The sequence below is a fragment of the Typopeltis vanoorti genome, chromosome 6 (assembly GCF_054136105.1).
Source record: "Typopeltis vanoorti isolate ZY-2024b chromosome 6, IOZ_Tvanoo_1.0, whole genome shotgun sequence".
NCBI classification, from domain to species: domain Eukaryota; kingdom Metazoa; phylum Arthropoda; class Arachnida; order Uropygi; family Thelyphonidae; genus Typopeltis; species Typopeltis vanoorti.
The window spans coordinates 81,406,177-81,429,145 of record NC_143554.1 but is presented as its reverse complement, the minus strand read 5'-3'; the positions used below and the strand labels follow the sequence as shown (position 1 = coordinate 81,429,145).

At 36.2% G+C, this 22,969-nt stretch overlaps 1 protein-coding gene across 5 annotated transcripts in view; it reads left to right on the top strand.

The window, feature by feature from the left end:
* The window catches only part of Prp40 (pre-mRNA processing factor 40), a 406,566-nt gene that overhangs the window by 9,719 nt on the left and 373,878 nt on the right, over positions 1 to 22,969 (top strand). For all 5 annotated transcript variants that reach the window (XR_016548451.1, XM_090394274.1, XM_090394270.1 and 2 more), the window contains exon 2: positions 4,740 to 4,798. Coding sequence is in view for 4 of the 5 variants with exons in the window: in XM_090394274.1 (XP_090250400.1) it covers positions 4,751 to 4,798 (48 nt within the window). In the remaining variant the exon portion in view is untranslated. The remainder of the gene's footprint in view (positions 1 to 4,739; positions 4,799 to 22,969) is intronic.

Genomic DNA, 22,969 nt, shown 5'->3' with positions numbered 1-22,969 from the left:
ACACCCTACATTAAATTGCTTGGAAAAGTACCTGTTCTTTATATCATATAAAAACCTGGTATGATTGCATAAAAATTCCAAGAATTTGGATAACACACATTCAGTCTACTTAAGTTCTTAAAATTTTCTAACAAACTGTTACTTTAGGACTCTAAGCAATAATTTCAGCTCTTATTGGCCACCATGTATACTGTTTTGTTCTAATTTGAGTACTTATGAGAGTAATTATGTGAGAGCATGTTGCTCTCTGTCTTAATATAACTCTTAATGATTTGTAACCAAATAGATAATAATAACAGGACTATTAAGAGTTTTTTTCCCACCAGAGGTCAGGCCAGTGATTTTAATGGTTGACCAAATTACTCTAACTTTAGCATACCATGTAAATTGTAATGTGGCTTGTTTCTTTGTATATATGTGTGTACTCCAGATGATGATCTTGATATGAAGGTTGAAATGTGCAGTGATTATTTTGGTTTATATTAAACTGAAATTTTAATTTAAAAAGAGTTGTAGCTAAAAGACACTTAAATTTTAATTTTTTTATAAATATATTTGAATTGATGAGACATATTCAAGACAGTCATATTGTTCAGTAACGTGCAAATAGATATCCATTTCTCCAAATGATAAATACTAATAAGACACAGTTGGACTTTGTACTCGTCTGGTTTGGACCCATCAAACATAGAATAATAGAGATCTGCAAGTTGTCCAACTGTGTCATGCAGACAAGAGTATACAAAAGAACATTCAGGTAGATTATTATGTCTGTACACAAATGCAAGGAGTATCAGAAACAAAGGGGTAGAGTTTCTTGCCTTAGTCAATGTGTTGCGACCTCAGATTGTAGGCATTAGTGAGACCCGGCCATCAGAATCAGACATACTATCTGGTATTGAGTGTACAGGGTACACTATTTTTAGGAAGGATAGGAGGGGGCATGCTGCTAATGATATCGGATGACTTGAATCCAATTAGAGTTGAGACCTATGATTGTTGTACTACTTCTACTAACAGTATTATATGTGGCTGTGAGCTTGAAGCCATCTGGTGTGAGGTGGAATCTATCAAGATCAATTACGTAGTGGGATGTTACAAATCTGGTGGATCGGTTGCTAGTGATGAAGAAATGCATCACCAAATAGACAAGATGAACATGAAAAGAGTAATCATAATGGTGGACTTTAATTATCTAAATACTGATTGGATAACAGTAGAATCTCATGAGAAGAATAAAAATGCATTTATTGAGCTGTTGTGGGACAGCTTTCTCAAGTAGCATGTGACAGAAGGAACTCCAGGTCAAAGAGTGTTAGATTTCATTATAATGTCAGAGGGCATTTCAGTTAAAAATGTAACTATTCTGCCTCCAGTTGGTGACAGTGATCATGCAGTACTCACTTGGGAAGTGACTAAGTTTATGAATGTTCCATTCAGAAAAGGTTACATGCTGAACTACAAAACAGGAAATTATGACGAACTGAGGAGTATACTGAGTTCATTGGAATGGGATCAGTTGATGGATGGGAAGAATATTGACAGTGCATGGGAAGCATTTAAACAATACTTAAATGATGGGATATCAGAGTGTGTCCTGAGAGTTCAAAGAATAAATAGGATAGGAGTCCAAGTATCTTATTAAGCAAGAGATTCGTAAGAAAGGATGCTGTGGAAGGAATACCGTGTGCATAAGGATGATGTGCATTATGAAAATTATAAAGAGCAGGCTAGAATAGTCACAACTGCTGTACAGAAAGCAAAGGCTGAGTATGAAAAGAAACTGGCGAAAGACAACCCATAAGAATTCTATTGATATGCTGCAAGTAAAAGAAATAATAAATATGAATAACTTCTAAATGCAGATGGCATGAGAGTTACAAATGCAGAAGAGGTTGTTCAAGTAATGAGTGCCCATTTTGTTAAAAGCTATCAACCTGGTGAACGCAATATTGAGCTCACTGCTGCCTCTTCACTGGATGAAGAAACTCAGGTGTATGAGGATGAGGTATTAGAGCTGTCACAAATTGAATAAGAATTCAGCAATAGGGATTGATGGGATATCCGCATGTGTGCTAAAGGAGTGTTCAGCTGAACTAGTTGTTCCTTTGACCAGGCTATTTAATGAGTCTCAGGACAGGGAAGATTCTGCAGGAATGGAAAGAATGTATGGTAATTCCATTGCACAAGGGTGATGCAAAGACCGATGTATCCGACTATCAACCAATTAGTATCTCAGGAGTGGTGGTGAAGATTTTGGAAAAATTGGTGATGTGTGATTGGAATGGATTGCCATTGGATGTTGTGAGTGCAGCAGCGTGAATGACTTCAAGAATAAGTATGATAGCTAGTACATATATGTGGCCTCTCTTGATGAGTCTCTGACTCTCTGGAGCTCTCTCTTAATAATAATACTGTAAGCATCACGACCCATCTTGAAAAGAAGTGGAATGGCACCCTGCCCAACTTTAAGTATTAAGTTTTAGTATTAAATATGTTGTTCATTTTTTTTTTATTTGAATAAGAAAGTTTGATATTATTATTGTGTGTTATGATTTAAAGTATAAATTCTTAAACGAGGAATGCATTTTGTCATAATTCATGATAATTTGAATCTTCTCCTTATCTTTTTAATCTTCAAGGCATGTCATGGCCAAGTAACTTGGTGTCATATAAACTTAATGTTCTTATAGGGCACCTTCATCCTTTGTGTTTGTGAGTTGCTTGTATTCTCTGGCTAGCTTGTTCTGCTTTGTGAGATGCCAAACCAGAGTTTACAGGAGGACAGGAAAAAGAATGCATCCACCATATGATAGTGGCTGTTCACTTTCAGCTGAATATACCTCATGAAGGTTCTTTGCATGCTTGAAGGATTTGAATCCAGTTGTTTCTAACCAAAGGATATCATCAGTATTAGTTGAGATACAAATGTTCTCCATAGCTCAGTTAGTAATTTGTATATGGTAATGCAAAATTGCTTCATTTTTAATTTTTTTCTTAATGTTTATATGATTACTCATGATACTTGTGCTACATGATGTTTTTTTTATTTAATGTTTATGTGTGCACACATACACAATTTGTGTGTGTGTGTTTGCACACATATCTACATGCATATACACTGCATGCTGACAAAAGTGTTCGAACATGCCCCCCCCTCCCTCCATAGCTCTATGTTACCTCATCTATATGATGCAGATATGTGTCTGCAACACTGCATAAGCATTTGGGCATTAGTGCTGTAGACATTCTTTGCCATCAGGATAAATGGATGGAAAGAGTTGAATTCATTCGAATGCAGTATGATAGTTGGAGTCCACAATTTCGTCATTTGGTTCAAGAGATTTTTGTCACATTGCACATGTTACAGTCTACTGTCAGTGAGGTTATCGAGAAGTGGAAATGTGATGGAACCACTAAACCCCTCCCTCCTGAACTGGTGATCATCCCAAGAAACTGGCAAATTGGGACAGCGAACTCTCAAAAGTGTCGTCACAATAAATCGTTGGTCAGCCTTAGCAACCATCACAAACAACTTCCACATGAGCTCTGGAATGGATGCCAGTGACAGGACTATTCTGTGGGAGGTGTTTGCCCTTGGGTTTCATGGTCATGCTATGATTCAGAAGCCCTTGATTACACCTGCCACTTCCCCCAGCATTGTCTGGAATGGTGCAAACAACGTTGTCATTGGAATGTGGATCAATGGAAGAGAGTCCTCTGGAGTGATGAATTGTGGTACATGATCTGGCAATTTGATGGACATGTCTGGACCTGATGGATGTCTGGTGAGTGATACTTTCAGGAAGGTCTTGTATCGACTGTGAAATTTGGAGGTGGTAGCATAATGGTCTGGACTGTTTTTTTTTTCCTGATTTGGAATGGGCCCCCTTGGTTTCTGTGTCTGGATTTTTAAACTCTGATGCCTAGGATGATATTTTGAACAATTCCATTCTTCCCACACTGTGGCAACAGTTTGGAATATGCCTTTTCCTGTATCAGTACAATAACATACATGCTTACGAAGCAAGGGGTCGTAGCTACATGGTTTGAAGACATGGAGGTGGAAGAATTAAACTGGCCATCCCAAAGCTCTAACCTCAACCCTATTGAAAATCTTTGGGATGAGCTGGATTGAAGGTTGCATGCCAGACCTACTCATCCAATTAACACTCATCAGCTGTTCGCCATACTTCAGGAGGAATGGAAATTAATTGCAGCAGCAGTTTACCAGAACTTAGTGGATAGCCTATCCCAAAGAGTAATGGCTGTAATAACAGTAAAAGGTGACCCTTTTTCTGTATCAGTACAATAATATACATGCTCGCAAAGCAAGGGGTCATAGCTACATGGTTTGAAGACGAGGAGGTGGAAGAAAACTGGCCATCCCAAAGCTCCAATCTCAACCCTATTGAAAATCTTTGGGATGAGCTGGATTGAAGGTTGCATGCCAGACATACTCATCCAACTAACACTCATCAGCTGTTTGCCATACTTCAGGAAGAATGGAAATTAATTGCAGCAGCAGCATTTTACCAGAACTTAGTGGATAGCCTATCCTAAAGGGTAATGGCTGTAATAACAGTAAAAGGAGACCCAACCTTGTATTGACAGCAATGCTGTAGTGACAGAAAACAGTTGCTATCCAGACACTTTTGGCAGCATACTCTATGTGTTGTTGTTGTGTGTGTGTGTTGAAATGCAAACAGAGGAGAGGTCTAATAATTGTAAATTTTCAGGAGTTTGAAAGATGCCAGGACCTCCATTAATGATGCCTCCACCACCACCACCATTTGGGGTAAGTAAATAGATGAAACTGTGATGTTTTCATTTAATGAGTTAGGAAATATTTAATAAATAAATCTTTGTTTTTATTTTTTATTTTTGTAATTAAAATTTTTGATGATTCTGGATATTATGTTACATTTTTTTTTCTCATTCCCTTTCTTACTATGACTCCTTTATATTACATTTTTTTTTTTTTTTCGATCGGTTATCAGTTATACATGAACAGTTATAAAACTATTGCACATTCAATACTGTAGGTAGGCTAAGGGTTAGATAATGCATTTCCCTGCTCACAACTCTATAACTCTATATAAGTTCTCATAGAGCTTATATAGAGTTGTGAGACATTTCTATATCGTCATCCTAACTACAGATCTGATGGCCTTTGGTTCTCTCTCCTTTATGGGAAATATTATTATATCATTTCTATGCAAATTCCTGATTATTATATTATTGTAATTTATTTTTTATTTTATTTATTTATTTATTTTTTAATAATTGGGAATTTTACTAACTGTCCTGTTAACATTATAGCGGGGCTTTTTGAAAATGATTCTTTAATTGTAATTTTATATTGCATTCCCTTTTCGTGTACTGAGGATGCCATAAATGATACATATGCAAAAATTTTACAATTAATAAATTTATTTCATGTTTTTCCATGTTTAATTTTTCTAAATATGATAGCGATGAGTTGAGGCAGAGAGCAAAGATGAGCAGTATACAAATGCTAGATGCATCAGAAATAAGGGAAAAAACAAATAATTGCATTGATTGAGTTTGTTCACTGAAGAAATAGTTGGAATGAGTGAGATGTGGTTGGATGAAGACGACATCCTGACAGTCATAAAATTCTCTATATAAAAACTCATATAAGGAAATAGTAGCAGTGGGTTTGAGGCAGTGTGGTGTGAGATAGAGGTGAATAGAATGAAATGCTTAGTTGGAAATGCTTTGCTGGAGACCTGATAATGTGAAGGGCAGTGACCAAATGTATAAGCAAATTAGCTAAGCAAATAGAAAAAGGGTGATCATTATGAGTATAATTTTAATTATGATAACATAGGCTGAGGTGGCAAGATTATTATTATGAGGGTGGTCTGAAAAGTTCTCGGCCTTGACCATAGATGGCAACACTATTGGCATTTTTTTTTTTTTTTTTCAAAGTTGGTACATCTGTTATAAGCATCCATGTGAAATTGCTAGTCATTCTATCAAGTAGTTTGTTTTATGAAGCAAAAGTGTTGTTTATATCTCTTGAAATGGATAAAATTGAGTATTGTGCAGTTATAAAATTCTTTATAAAAGAAGGTTTAACACCAAACGAAATTCATTCGAAGTTCATAAATGTTTATGGGCCCTCTTCTCCTTTGTGTTCAACAATTAAGAAATGGGCTGCAGAGTTAAAACGTGGCTGTACCAACCTTGAAGATGATCCACATGAAGGACGTCCAAAAAGTGTAACAACACCAGAAATCATTGATCAAGTGCACGATATGGTATTGGATGACCGGCTAGTCAAAGTGTGTGAAATTACTGAGACTATAGGCATTTCAAAAGATGTGTAGAATATGTTTTGCATGAAGAATTGCAAACGAAAAAGCTTTGCACAAAATGGGTGCCGCACTTGCTCACAGCAGATCAAAAATGCGTTCGCATGAAAATCTCTGAACAGTGCTTGGAGCGTTTTAACAAGAATAAAACTGATTTTGTGCATCCATTTATTATTATTATTATTGTTCTGGGAAACTCCAAGGAGTCGACAGACTCATCGAGGGAGGCCCTAACATCATGTCAAGAACAACTATTCAACAATCACACAGTATCTATCATACCTTGCCTTGAACTCATTCACGGTCATAGCACCCACAACAGACTCTGGAAGCTTATTCCACTCATTCACCACTCTCCAAGTAAAAAATCTAGCTCTAACACCCTTGTCAACCACGCTCTTGCTCAGCTTCCATGCATGGCCCCTAGTCCTCCCACCACCAGTCATGTTTTCAAAAATATCTTCTGGATCAATCTTATAAAAACCCTTCAGTAATTTGAATGTCTCGATCATATCACCCCTCCTTCGCCTATCGTCCAATTTCTGCAACCCACAAATCCTCAACCTATTCTCATACGGTTCATTCCACAGACCTGCTATCATCTTGGTCACTCGTCTCTGGACCCTCTCCACTTCCTCCCCATCACGAAGAAACCCTGGTGCCCATAACTGGGCACAGAAGTCCAGATGGGGTCTTATCAAGGCTCAATACAGAGGAACAACAACTTGTTTGTCTCTGCATGTTAAAGTATTTTTCAGAAGCCAAGTGATTTGGTGAGCTGTTTTAGTCACTTTTGCAATGTGCCCCCTAAACTTCAACTCCCTATCCACCAACACTCCCAAATCCCTGGCCTCATTAATCTCCTGGAGTACGGTTCCACCAATGCGATATACTGCTGCTATTCTTTTCACCCCAAAGTGCATAACCTTACACTTTGGCACATTAAATTGACATCCATTTTTCCTAGCCCAGTCCTCCAAACTATCCAAATCATCCTGTAAAATTTTGACATCCTGTGCACTCACAATTGCTCTACCCAACTTTGCATCATCAGCAAACAAGTGAACACTTCCTCTCAAATCCTTTCCAATATCATTGATGAACAAATTGAAAAGCAGTGGTCCAAGAACAGAGCCCTGCAGCACTCCACTAGTCACAAGACGTCTTTTAGACTCCACTCTCTGGTATCTCTCCTTCAACCACCCTCCTGTCCATCTCACCAACTCTATATCTATCCCCATCAGCTCCAGTTTACTGATTAGGGTTCCATGTGGTATCCTATCAAAGGCCTTGGCAAGGTCCAGTAGTATCACTGTAAACCCATTACCCCTATCCAGTTCAGCCGTCACTGTGTTATAAAACGTGAGCAAGTTACTGAGGCATGATCTACCCTTCACAAAACCATGTTGTCCCCCATACAATATCCCATTTTCATCTATCCAATTCTGTATTCTTTTCTTGACTAATTTCTCTAAGACCTTGACAATGATTCCTGATATGTTAATCGGTCGGTAATTTACAACAGCAGTCTTGGAACCACCTTTATGCAGTGGAACTATTTTCCCCTCTTTCCACCCGCTCGGGACTAACCCAGACCCGAGACTCAAATTAAACAAAATGGTCAAGGGTACTGACAATTCTTTAGCTGCTTGTCGTACAACACAAGCTGGTATACCATCCAATCCCACAGATGCTATGGATGCATTATTACTATGGATGAGACTTCGATTCACCATTACACACCAGAATCCGAACAGCAGTCAAAACAGTGGACAGAAGCCAGTTATTTAGCGCTGAAGAAGACAAATTATATTCCATCAGCAGGAAAGGTCATGGTATCGGTGTTTTGGGATGCTAAAGGCATTTTGTTTATTAATTATCTTGAAAATGATCAAACAGTAACCTGGGAATATTATTCCGATCTTTTAACCAGACTAGACGAAAAAATTCATGAGAAAAGACCCAGTTTTCAGAAGAAAAAAATCATCTTTCATCAGGACAATTCACCTGCATACAAAGGTGTTTTGGCAATGGGAAAATTAAGGGATCTGTACTGTGAATTGTCAGAACATCCACCCTATTCCCCTGATTTGGCTCCCTTTGACTTCTATCTCTTCTCAAAACTAAAACTCTTCCTCACTGGTCAGCATTTTTCTTCATATTAAGAGGTGATTGCAGCTGTAGAGGGGTGTTTTGCAGATCTTACTGAGAACCACTACAGGGATGGGATAATGGTGCTGGAGCATCTCTGGAATAAATGTATTAGTCTTAGGGAGATTATGTTGAAAATAAAAATAATTTTGAAATTATAAATCTGGTTTTTTTCATTGTTAGGCCGAGAACTTTTCAGACTACCCTCCTATTATTAAGAGAGATTTCCTAGGAGTCAGGGCTCATCAAGGGAGGCCACATACTATACACCAGTTATCATACTTGTTCTTGAATTCATTCATGCTGCTTGCGCGCGCGCGCGCGCGCGCACACACACACACACACACACACACACACAAATCCACCAGCAACCCATTACAGTCATACACCACTCTGAGAGAGAAACCTAATCCTCACAACCTTAGAGACATTAATTCTTAGCTTCCAAGGATGCCCTCTGGTCCTTTCCCCACCCTCCATAAAATGAAAAATTCCACTAGTTGAAATCCTGTATGACTCTTTCAGAAGTTTGTAAATCTCAATCATACTACTCCTCTTTCTCCTGTTTGCTAGCATCCAGAAGTAAAGAAAATGAATTTTTCGAGTTTTGAGGTACACTACCTTATGCAGTATGTAACAGAGGACACATGAGGATGAGATGCTTTGAGCATCTCATCAAAGGATGTCATATAAATGAGGTTGAATCTCCTTCTTGTTGGTGAGAGTTACCTAGAGTTATCTCTCTCTCTCTCTCTCTCTCTCTTGTATATCCCTGTGAATGCAGAGTTTGAGTACAGTTGAAAGGGAGGAGGAGAAACTGACTGAGTGAGCAGGAAGTATGTGGAGAATTAAGTAAACTTGATGTTAATAAGGCTGTCGGACTTGATATATCACCTCCTGTTTTGAGGGAGTGTTCCAGGGAGTTGATATCTGCCTTGACATACTTGTTTATTATGAGTCTTACATTGAGCCAAGTTCCAAAGAGCAGAAGGAAGGCAAGAATATACAATTTCATTAGGGAAGTGACAAGACTTCAAATTATAGGCCAATCTGTCTGAAACTGCTTGCTTGCTTATTTCAATAAAGTGGCAGGTGCATTTGACAAAGGAGATGCATACACAGTAGTATACTTATAATTTACAAAGGCTTTTGATAGATTGCCAACATAAATTGATATTAAACTGGAACAGATGATAATAGAATAATGCATTGGATTGGTGATTGGCTGTCTGATAGGTATTAGCAAGTTGTATATATGGGAGCAATATTCTTGAAAGTGGAAAGTCACTAGTGGTGTGCCTTAGTGGTCTGATTTAGGACCGTTACTGTTTATCTTGTATGTTATTGATATTGGAGAAGGTTTGATCGAGGATATTCAGTTATTTGAAGGTATGCAAAGTTGGAGAGAAGTATGAGGAGTGAAGCAGATGATTTGACCTTATAAGAGGACTTGAATATAATGTGTGAATGGGCATATCTGTGAGTTTCCAGTTCAATGGTACAAAGTGTAAGGTTTTAAAATTCAAAAAATAAAGGTAAGATGTAGAGTATACATTTGATAGGGATATATTGAAGGAGGTGGAAGAAATAAGAGATCTAGGGATGATGGTGGATTGGGACCTAATTAGAGAACACTACTAAAATTATGAGGAGAGCATGACAAATTCTGGCAATGATGCAAAGAACACTGACTTTTAGAAGTAAGGAGATTATATTTTCATATTGTATAAGTTTATTAGGATACATATGGTACAGTGCACAGATTTGGTCACCTGGTTTTCAGAAGGATGAAGAGATATTGGAAAGGATCCAGAGGCAGTTGACTAAGGTGATTTCTGTTCTTTGGAATGTGGGAGAACAAAAGGTCATCACTGGAAGCTATATAAAGAGGGTGTAAGCAAATAAGCAGTTTTTTTTTTTTTTTTAGTGGTGAATGATTGGAATATATGGCTTGAGAACTTGATGACTGTAGAAAATGTTGAATGTATTCAAGGCATGGTATGATGAGCTGTGTGAGACAGAGGGACCTCATTTTGAATTTATTACATGCATTAGCATGTGCTGAGCATAAAGTTAGGTTCTTGTTGCAGTCCATCCTATAGTAAGCTGAGTTTTTTTTTCTTTTCTTGGACTTCATTGATACATCTTCTGTTGAACCAGTGCTTGGAAATTGGATGAGAATTTGCTGTAGAACTGGAGATGAAGCCTTCTTGCCAGTGAGGATAATTTCAGTGACTTGCTCAGAACAAGTGTTTAGGTCATAAAAGCAAAAGAAATAAATCATGAAAAGGAAAAGTGGAAGTTCTGGATCCCATCCCACTTGGTACCTTTATAGCATCAAAGATACCACGTTGGAAGTTTCCTCTCACAGAGAACACAGGGTGTTCTGTGTGAGAGGAAATTTATGCAAGATTGTGATCTGAGTTACTGCGAGGAGAGGTGACCTCTGCAGTATATCTCGAAGTTAAAAAAAAAAATCAAAGGTATTTAGGAAAGTTGAGAGGGTTATCAGATTATCATTGCTTATGTCAGAAAATTCCAAATCACATCCATCACTGGTAGGGAAATATGAGAAGATGCCATCTGAGACCTAACTGCAAAGGCTATGGAAACAAGGAGCTATTTGGAGTCATGGGCATTAAGATCACCTAAGAAGATTACCTCATTATTTGGATAGCCTTTGTAGTTAGGTCTCAGATGGTATCTTCTCATATTTCTCTACTAGTGTTGGAATATCCTACTTAGGATATACCTAAACCTATTTTTTTCTATTATTTTAATGGCTAATATAGCCTACTTTCACTTAGGAGTGCCTCTTTTTTACAATGTCATTGGCTCTTTACTCTGATCTTAGGGCATTACTGAAGTGTTATAAAACTGATATATGAAGAATAATATAGGAGGAAAATTCGGACTTACTTTTTTTTTTGGATGGTTTCCTGCTCCTTATCCTGGCGTCTGAATTCATCTGCTGTTAAAGGAAGGGGATTTTGGGAATGTGGAGGAATTATTTGAAAAAACCTGGGTTTTTTATATGTATAATAATATTATTATTATTAAGGGTAGGTAGAGAGTATTTGGGGGGGGGATGAGAGAGGATCTAAAGATAGAAATTATTTTTTGGGAGAAGAGGAGGGATTGATGGGGAAAAGTCGGGAGGGAGTAACAGGGGGGTGTGAGCTGTTTTCCTATTTTTTCCCCCATGTTGATGATGTTTTACTAACCTTGTTAATGCGCAATCATTTAAAGTTTCAAGATTTTGCATGTCGGCGGCTTAAACCTTTATCGTGCTATTCTTCAGAGTGGTGAAGATAACCTGAATTTCAGTGCTTCTAAAACTTAAGCCTGTCTTATTTTTCACAAGAAGTGTGTATGGCAGTTATATTTCATGAGGACATGTGCACCCCCCCTCCCCTCAGATATACCTTTTTATGTATGGGATTATGTACAGCAGATTTCCTCAGGAAAGAAATGTTTTCTTTATTAATAAGGGTATATAGCCTTTATTAGCCCTTTTTTTTTTTCCTTTTTTTTTTTTTTTTTTTTTTTTATTTTTGTATAAAGTCTGAAGTGATGTGTTGTAGGACATTCTTGTGCAGATGTTCTAATTACACCTCATTTTTATATGACTTCCAGAATGATGGGAAGAGTTGTTGGTTGTAACTACCATTAGAAGTAAATTTTTCATGTAGAGGAAAGCTTTACAAACCATTAGGAAGCCATTTAGTGAGGATGTTGTTTTTGTTCAAAAACTGCCAAATGATAATAAAATTCTAAAACAGAAATGTTAAAAAATTGCCAAATTCATGGGCTATGGGAAATAAATCTGTTTTTGAAAGTCAACTATTTAGAAATTTGCCAAGGTCAGAGATGCAGGGAAATCCATAGTTAGTTCCCTCTTATTCATTAGCATGTCTTCTCTAATTGTCCTGTGTGCCATAAAATCCATTAGATGAATGATGACAAAGTTTCTTATCTTATCTCCAAATCCGAATATTTATATATAATACTGTCGCATTGGTGTTAATCATGAGTTCATCCTCTTTAAGCTGGAAATGATGATTCATGCAATCTCAGGGAGTTGTTTTATATAAGACAAAATTTATCCTTTGACTACTTGTAATGATTTTTAGAAGAAACAGAAATCTGGTTGGAAACCTTTCTTTTGTTGATGCTTTTCAAGACAATAAGCAAAATATTAGCTTATTGAGCATATTACTTTAATAATGGCTTAATCATTGTCTTAATCCCCCATCCCATGAAGTGTATAAATATTATTTTTGAAATGTCAAGAAAACATTTGTCTTCTCCCTTATTTAAAATATTGTTGGCTTAACATATATTTCAGAAATCATATTTATACACTTCATGAGATGGAGATCAACATAAAAAAATAGTGAGCTTTTATTGAAAATTAAAATAAAGTGTTTATTTTATTTTTGTTTATCAACCCCACATGCCAAAAGTTCCAAAACTAAAAAAAAAACAAAAAAACTATAGCATATGAGTTCCATGTGTAGGCATGGGACATCTGCATTTGTGATTGGAGAGACCTCCAATCACAGATGTAGATGGAATGAAAGAGCAGATGAGAAGTGGGTTTGGCATGTTTTCAGATGGGCTGTAAAAGGATGTTGACTAGCAGTTGCCTTTGTTTAAAGGCAACTGCTAGTTTACAGGTTTGAAGGAAAGTTGAGAAATAGTGGCAGCTAGTTTAGCAGTTCATTGCCTATGAAAATATTTGTAAAAGGGCAGAAAGGATATCTGTGAGAAAATGTCTGGAGTGAATCTGTGAGACAGAGAGAGAGGGATCACCAATTAACAAGGTACGCCTCTTCTGGATAGCATCAAGCATTTTTAGAGAGATTTTTGTGCACCATCCCATACGTGAGAACAGTAATCTAGATTAGAGTGTATTTGAGATTTATATTTGTTGTTAGTGTTACAGGTGAGAATTAATGCCTTGAGTGGAAAATGGCTCCTAGTTTTTTTTTTTTTTTTTTGATGTGGAGGCATTATAGATATGATGCACTTATGCCAAGAAGCAGTTAGAAGTTCCAGTTAGTCCAAGAAGAGATACCTGATCTAATTATTGTCTGGTGAAGGGAGGTGAAATGTGCTTTTTCGTTGTGTGAAACAAGATACGATTATATTTTGGTAGTGTTGGATTTGACAAGGTTATTCTCATCTCACTAGAGTATGTTAAGGTGTGTTAAGATCTATAAAAGTAACTTCTGAAAAGTTCAGAGATTGGTACTATTCTGGTATATGTAAAGATTAAAAAGGATGCTAATAATATTTTTTTCTTTTTCTCAGCAACAAGTTCAGTTGCTGAGAAAGAAAGAGAAAGATTTTACATTAGTTAAAAATCAAATCAATATGAGGAATTCTCATAGTTTGGAATTAAGCAGTGAATTATTTGAGCTTACTCACAAAATGTCATAATATATGTGCAAAGCATACTTCATTTTTAAAGTAGTCAATGATCCAAAATTTTCAGATTTTTCCCTTAATGAATAGAAAAACCCACTGTCCTTTGCATGTTATTATAAAATAAGTAGTGAGCATTTCTGGTTGGTCCCCTCACAGTTCTCCAACTTATCCAAATCAGTTGCCTTATATCATAACTCGAAGTGCATCTAATATAAAGACTCCCTGATCCATATTGATAGAAACACATTTGGTCTTCCTTCTGATAATACTTCCAATGAATTACAGTTTGTTATACTTGTGTTATGCAAAGGAAAAAACTAATATTTCTAAGATTACTATTTATGAAGTAAAAGCAGTGAAAAGTCTTGTCAAAAACATGAACTTAGTAATTGCAAGTACAGTGGAACCTTGGTTGTCGAACACTTCTGTTCTCGAACAATTCAGTTCCCGAACATATTTTCCAAACAAAAAAAACGCTCCGGTTTCAGAACAGAATTTCAGTTCCCGAACAGGCAAACGGCAACAACGTGCTAAACATGCTGAGCTGTAAAGTGGGAAAGCGTCAGTTATGTGGCAGTCTTCGTTCAGTGCAGATACCTGCTCGAATTTGCAGTGAGTTTTCTTGATTTTCTTTGTGTTTTGTTGTTTTTTTTTTCATAAATAATTATTAATTAAGCCACCATGGGACTGCAGAAGAATAGTGATTGCAGCAAAGCAAAAAGAAAAGTTGTTAGAACCACGACAGAGATGAAAAAAGAAATCATATCCAAATATGAAAATGGCGTTCGTGTCTCGAACATCATGGCACATGGTGTGTTTCTCCATACTGAAATGCTACGCAGTTTGGTATGGCGAAATGAACGATATGTACAATACTCAAAAATAAATAAATTAAAAAAATAAAATAAAAAATAAAAAATGATTTTATGGAAGGGGACTCCCATTACTCGCCTCTTTCCACTTACGCCATCAACTCTCCTCTGTATGTATAGTTAAAGTGAAGTTAAATTTTCTTTTTTATTTTATCTATTTATTGTGTTTATTCTTTTTATGTAAGATTTTATGCATTTTCATTATGCTTGTACATGATCTTATGCATGAAGTACTGTTGTAAAGGTTTAAATAAACAATCATCTGGAGGGGGGGACAGATTAATCCATTTTACATTAATTCTTATGGGAAAAGGTTTCAGTTTTCGAACAATTCGGTTTCCGAACAGCCTTCGGGAACGAATTAAGTTCAACAACCGAGGTTCCACTGTACCAACAAAGAATGAACAGCTGCCATTATGCTTACATCTAACTATAACATAAAAATCAATATTTTACCTAACTGCAGAAATAAACAAAATAAATGAGATTCTGATGATCTCAAATAAATCGATCAAAAATTTACATTATCATAGTTGAGATTCTTATATCGTCAGTAAGTTCTATTCCATGTCCTCCTTTAGAGCATGTATGCTTGACCTAGATTTAGAAAAATGGATATCCATGTGTTCAGTTATAAACAGAAGATTCTCAAGTTTCTTCATAGTTATTTTTGGTATAGTCTGAAGAAAGCCACCTCCTTCAGATCGTAATAAAAATTGGCTATCTTTATCTGCTCATCTAAAGATCCTCTGGACTATTCTGGGTCTTTAAATCCCCTACTCCAGCAAACCTAAGTACTTTGGACAAATAGGAAGAACTCCAATTTCTATCTAGAACACATAACATGTCCAACATCTGTATTACAACTTCTGGTGGGGGGATAGACCATGCCATGAATATAGATCATCAGATTCTGTGGTGGGAGTGGGGGCCTCCACCTATACAGAAACAGATCAAAATCAGAGAGACTATTTCTGGGGTCTGTAAATCTCCTACTCCAGCAAATTTAAGTACATTGGACAAATAGGAAGAACTCCAATTTCTATCTAGAATACATAACATCACCAGAGTGCACCATTTAGGAGTGTAGGAGCCTGCCTTTTACAGTCTGCGTTTACTTTCCTGCTAATATGCATGCATGCACATACCTATTGTTAAAATTTTTTTTCACTTGGTTATACTATAAATTAAAGATGCCATGAAATTATATTCTTGATTTCATCCTTTGTCCAAGTGTAAGCAAAAAAAAAAGTTTGTGCATGAAGTAACTTCATGACTAGGCTACTGGCTCCAGTGAATATAAACAGAAAATGAATGTTTTGCTCAGTGACCACTTTACTCACATACCTATATATGTTATGATCTTACCAACACACATATTAAAACAGTGAAAGAATTGCTCAAAGAAAATGATCTTGTCTTAAATCAGTTCCCTTAGTATCCCATAATGCAATGCATACATCCTTATGGGCATGTATAATTCTATGCATTATGGGAAGGGCCACTACTCAAACCAGTTTCAACCTTTATTCAGGTGAAAAAAGTAAAGGGTTGCTCATCATGGGCCTAGAGTAATTAGTATAGGGATGCAAGAAAGCCTGATATATTAGGAGAAAGAAAGACATAGATAGTATGAAGATAGAGAAAAGGTCTCAGCTATTTTATATCATATAGCCAAAGGCTATCAGTTTTTCTTTTTTACCAATCTCATGCAAATGAACAACCAAAAGACCAATTGAAACTAAAGTGCAAAGATGACTGATGTCTGACACTTAACTGCCTTGAGTGGGTCTTCTCTGCCTAGGATTCTCTCCAGTCATCCCTGTAATTGACCATAAGACCACATTGAACTAAGAGGATGGAATCATTTAAAAAAACCTCATAGTAAATTTTGACAGAATTTTATCTCCACCTGGTGAATATTACACCACCTAGCTAAAAATTTGATATCTCCTAGAATGCTTCTTTCCAAATACAGAAATTGTCTGACTGAGCAATAAAATTTCCAAAATGCAATATTATAAAGCCATTTGTATATCATATTGTTGGTTTTCAAATCCATGTTTCTTTCTGACTTTTGTAAATGGTATTTTAATTCATTAATTATCAAAATCAAAATTCTCTTCCCATTGCTGGCAGGTTGTGGGTACTGCAAAAAAAAAAAAAAACCCTCTGTTGTAAGTAACGGAATGTCCAACACATTACATAATCTGTTCCAAACATGCAGAGCAAGAGGGGAAACTGTAGAATTCATGTTCTACTGTTTCCAATCAATAACAGATGTCACAGATTGGATCTCTGATGTTCAAGCACCTCCATTTGATGGTAGTGACTGGAAGGCAACCATGTGCAATTCTCCAAGCAAGATCTCTCCTGTTAGGGTATCCTTGGAACTTCAATAAGTTATGAAACAAAGTGTTGTTGTCAGTACCCAACTGCAGAAGTTAGCAGCAAAAGAGATTAAAGATTTCTTTATACCAAATTTTACTTTTTATTAATGGAAAGAATGTCAATGCCAGAATGACTCTAACTCTAAGATGTAGCAATCTTAGAGTTAAGCACAGAATGTTGTAGTATTCAGGAACAATCAGCTTTTGGGCCTTTATAATCATTTACTCCAAACAGGGGAAGATGAAAACCCAGGTAATACTGGAGAAGCTCTGCACATGTGTGATTAGTCTGCAACATTTTATGGATTTTTGAGGCTGTATTGCTTAAATAGCAGAATTTTAAGACTGGAAGCCCCAATCCTCCTTGCTTCTTTGATAGTTGAAGAAATTCCTTTTTAACTTCTTGGTATCGGCTGGACCAAAAAAATTGCACAGCTTACTATATAATTGCTTTTTTCAGCTTCTGTGACATTTGTAATATTTATTATGTACAACTGAACAAGGAAGAATATGGTTTTTAGTACCATGGCTTTAGAAGAAAGAGAGGATTTAAGAGGGGGATATTCAGTTATTTGCTGATGATGCAAAACTGGGGAAAGCAACAGTTGATAAAGGCGATGTAGCTATCCTTCAGAACGATTTAAATAAATTGGCATTATGGGCAAAGGATAATGATTGTTAATTAATTTTGCAAAAATGTAAGGTTATGCACTCTGGTTAAAAAGGTTTCATATTGGTGTATCATATCGATGGTATTGGATTGCAGGAAATTGACGAGACTAGGGTCTTGGAGATAATGGTGGAAAGAGAGTTGAAGTTTAGAAGGCATATTGCAGAAGTTGGTAACATAACTCAAAGAAATACTTGGATATCGAAAAACATGCTAACAAGTAAAGATAAGGAAGTTATTATCCCTCTTTATAAGGCTATGATTTGGCCACATCTTGACTACTGTGCACCAATTTGGTCACCTGGTTTCTTGAAGACCAGGAGGTGGTCAAGAGGATTCAGAGATGATTGACCAAGATGGTGACAGGTCTGTGGAATACTGAGGATAGGTTGAAGGTTTGTGGGTTACAAAGTTTAGTTGATAGCTGGAAAAGAGAGATAGAAATGTTGGAAACTTTTATGATATTAAAGGAATTTTATAAAATTGATGGAAGTGAAAATTTTCAATATATGACAAATAGTCAGAAAACTAGGGGACATTTGTGTGTGTGGGCCATATTTTTTGCGTGGAGAGTGGTGAGTGAGTTGGAACTAACAACCAATTCTGTCAATCCAGAATTGGTTGTTGGTTCTCTGATGGTGAATGGATTCAAGGAGATGCACGATAAGATTTGTGTGTCTGATGGTTGATTGGATCTCCTGATTTGTCTCCAAAATCCACGGAGAGACCATAAAATAATAATAATAATTTCATATACTCCAGCTGCCTCTCCATATTTTTTGTATGTATGGATCCCAGTATGGATATGTATTCCTGACGGCATTCCTGTTGGAAGTTTTCTACCATGCTGACACTGCTTCTTTCAATTAGCAGTCTTTTTTAAAGTAATTACTCCAGACATCTAGAATTTCATTCTTTTCAGTTTTCATGTCACTCACCTTTATCATCTCTGATTCCTTTTGCAGTACTTTTTTTCCTCCATTTCTAATCTTTTTCAGCAGCCTCCAGAATATTTTGCCATTTTCCTGATATTTATTTTCTATGTTACCAAAGTCTTCACATGACTTTTGTTTAGCTAGTTTTACCCAGTGTTTCACTTTCTTACATTTTTCTCTGTATTCTCTAAGACCACAAGCTGACTTACTTACTAGGAATTTTTCATATGCTTTCTTCTTTTCCTTCACTGCCTCTTTAACTTACTGAGTCCATCATGGAGTTCTGAGTTTTCTATCCTTACCGACAACCTCACTACATGCCTCTCTGGCTGAATTAATTAAATGTTTTCTTTAGGATTTGCCAGTGATTTTCCAAGGTTTGGTTCTTGTTTTCAAATATTTTCATTTTTTCTTCAATGATTTTTGTATTTGAGCTTATAGTTCACCTCTGAAATCTACTCAACCTTGACTCATTTTAAAACTTTATTTCATACTCTTCTTTTCTATATGAAATTCAATTTTATCCTGCTCAATACTTGATCACTTCCTATTTCAAATCCTCTGTATACTCTTGTGTCCTGAACTGGTAGGAAAACCATCAACTATAACATAGTCATTAAGACTGCTTATTTCTTGCATGTTCTCTCTCCATGTGAATTTGTGCATATTTTTATGTTGGAACATGGTGTTAGTGATAACTAATTCATGTCCTGAACGTAAATCCAGCATGCATTTACCATTATTATTATTATTATAATTCAAGTAAAATGTAGTTTTGATATATCACTAAATACAATTTAGAAACACATATTGTATTTATTGACTTTGAAAAAGCATTTTGACAAAGTTGAAAGAAACATATTATTTAACATATTAAAAGAAAGACAAATACCAAATAATATCCTAAAAGCTATCTCAAGTATATATGAAAATAACCAAATACAAATAAGATTAAATCACGAGCTATCATATACGAGAGAGATAAACCAAGAGGTCCGACAACAACTCTTTTTAATTTCTACTTAAATGAAATAATAATAAAATAGAATAAAAATTTACATCAAGGAATTAAACTTTCTCCTACAATGAACTTAAACACTCCTTTTTGCCGATGATCAAATAATAATTACAGATTCTGAAGATAATTTACAGAAAGCTATTTTAGATCTAAATGAGATAGCCAAAGATTATGGTATGATAATATCAACAGAAAAATCAAAAACTATAGCCTTTAAAGGACAAAAACTAAAATAGTAACAGATAACAAGATCTTAGAACAGGTGAATTCATTTAACTACCTAGGATGTATGATCACATATGAAAATGAAAAAGATATAAATGTAAAAATTGCAAAATATTTAAAAATAACAGGTGTAATTAACCCTATATTTAAACCAAACCTAGTTCAAAAACAAACCAGACTAAAAGTGTACAATACATTAGCCCTACCAGTCTTAATGTATGGAAGCGAAATATGGACAATAAAGCAAAAAGACAAACAAAGATTAATAACAGCAGAAATGAAGTTTATGAGAAAAACTGCAAAGTATACCCTATTTGATCACAAAAGAAACGAAGAAATTATTAAAGAATTAAACCAAGAACCAGTAATAGAAAAAATTAAAAAATATAAACATAAATGGATGGAACACGTTCAAAGAATGAAAAGAGAAAGATTACCAAAACAAGCCATTAGGGAAAAGAAAACCAGGACATCCTCTTAAACGATTCAACGATGACTTCTAAGGCCGGAACAGGCTATGCTAGGCCTAAATTCTTGATATGCATGATGATGATGACTAAATACAGTACAGAGACCTTTACAGTCACTGAACTATATTTAGTAACAATTAGTGTAATTAGAGAGAACTGAAATGACCCTTCATGAATAAAATACATATCCCATCCCATAGACACTGTACTGCATGGACACAAGTAAAACAGTTTATTGTAGCACCAAACATAATATCTAACTAAAACATTTTTCCTAACATCCTCTTTCAAATTTTCAATTGCATGAAAGATGTAACACATGTTTATAATATAGACATTAGGCTCCAAGTGATGCCAAGTGAAGCAAAACATGTCAACAGGTCCAATGGCCTTGTTGACATCATGTTTACTCAATTCCTTGTATACCTCCTACTTACTCACCATCAGTGGTTACTCCCTAATTCCCACTACTCTCTCAAGATTATGTTACAATCATAAGGATGGAATACTTTAATGAACTGCTCATTTAACACCTCTACTATATCTGTCTCAGTGTTTATCATTCTCTCATTATCACTGACCAACACCATTCTCCCATTATCATTCATCCTTCTACTGACAACATATTGAACAACTCCATAGAATTTCCTTCAACATCATTTGCTAATTGTTGCTCATACCGCACTTTTGCTACCTTCCTCTCTTGTTCTTTGTACTCTTCATGTAACTGGTTATCTCCACTCATCTTGTGGCCCCCTTCACAATGCCTTTTTCTTCCAGATTGCACACCACCTCTTCAGTCATCCATTTTACTACACCTACCTTATTTAATCTCCTGACCTTTGGAATACATTTAGTAATTGCCTCTGCCAGATAATTCCTGAGTAGAGACCAAGCAGCATTGATTTCTTTCCCATCCAATTCCTTCTTCCATGATATTGCTGCAAGGTGCCTCCTGAGTTGGCCATAATCACCTGCCTTATAGTTCCACATATAATCCTTTCTGTGTTTCTATAACAAATCTCACTAACCTCCACTTCCCCCTATCCATTCCTGTTTATCATCACTGATACTACACCCCCCCCTCTTCAGACCAATATATCACTCCCACAACCTTCATTGTCTTAATCCTTTCTTGCACAGTCACACATCTACTCCTGAAACCATCATCTACATTTTCACACAGTGTCCCCTTGTCCACTCTGTGTTCCTTCTTATTCTCTCCACTTGTGCCACTCACCTCTCCATTCACAAACCTGCCTACCTTACTCTACTGCTCTTCCACAACACCCCCTTGCTTCCTTACATTCCATTCATTTCAGTTCTCTCTCTCTTGCAGCAACAGCTTCTCCAACTGACTCACACTGAATCCATTAAAAAGTAGCCCATCTATTTTATACAGCTCTCTCTGCCTCTCAAACTTATCTCACTCATTCACAGAATGAACTCCTTTCTCCTCACATAACTCTGCTAGCATACTTTAAAATCTTTGCTTGCCTTCTCAACTCATCATTATCATACCTGAGAAACATGCTGACTATCTTACCACCACACTGTTAACTTTCACTCTCTCCTTAAAAGCCTCATGACAACCCTCCTTACATTCTTTTTGTTACCAGGCAGATAGATCATTTGTGCCAGCTACCACTACCAACTCTTTTGCTTGCATACTCCTCTTATATAATGCTTCAACCACTCTGCTCATTCTACCACCCGGAAAACAGACCTTGTGCACCTTTTCACTCACCACACCTCTTATCATTGAAGGTTGAGGTAGACATTGTAAATCTAGTGATTAAGCTGAAAATATTTTATTTTATTAAATTGAATAACTGTTGTAATAGATATGGTATGAAGGTAAGCAATAAAAAGACAAAGACAATGAAAATAGGCAGAATCGTTGGAAATGTCAACTGCATTGTGAACGGAGAACCTGTGGAAAGTAAAACATTTCAGCTACTTAGGCAAGATTTTTAGTGAAGATGGTAAATTAAATATGGAAATAGACAACAGAATCAACAAAGTAGGTATGGTAGGAAGTCAATTGAATAAGTTCATATGGAATAAGAGAGAAATTAGTCAGAACACTAAATTAGCTGTATACAAGACAGTATTCAAACCAATTTTAGCTTATGGATCTGAGAGCTGGGTCAGAAGTAAAACACTTGACCAAAAACTAGAGACTGCAGATATGAGAGTCCTGAGAAAGATTAGAGGCGTGAACAGATGTCACCAATGGCAATATCATATTAAAAACGAGAATATTAGGAAAGAATTTGACATTGTCAGCATCCAGGAATGCGTTAGCAGAGCTAATCTCAGGTGGTATGGTCACTTAAACAGAATGGGCGAGGAAAGATTAGCAAAACAAATGTTCTCCGCCAGGTTGGCAGGAAAATGACCCAGAGGAAGACCAAGATATAGGTGGATTGATACTGTACCTTAGATGATAGAAATATAAGAT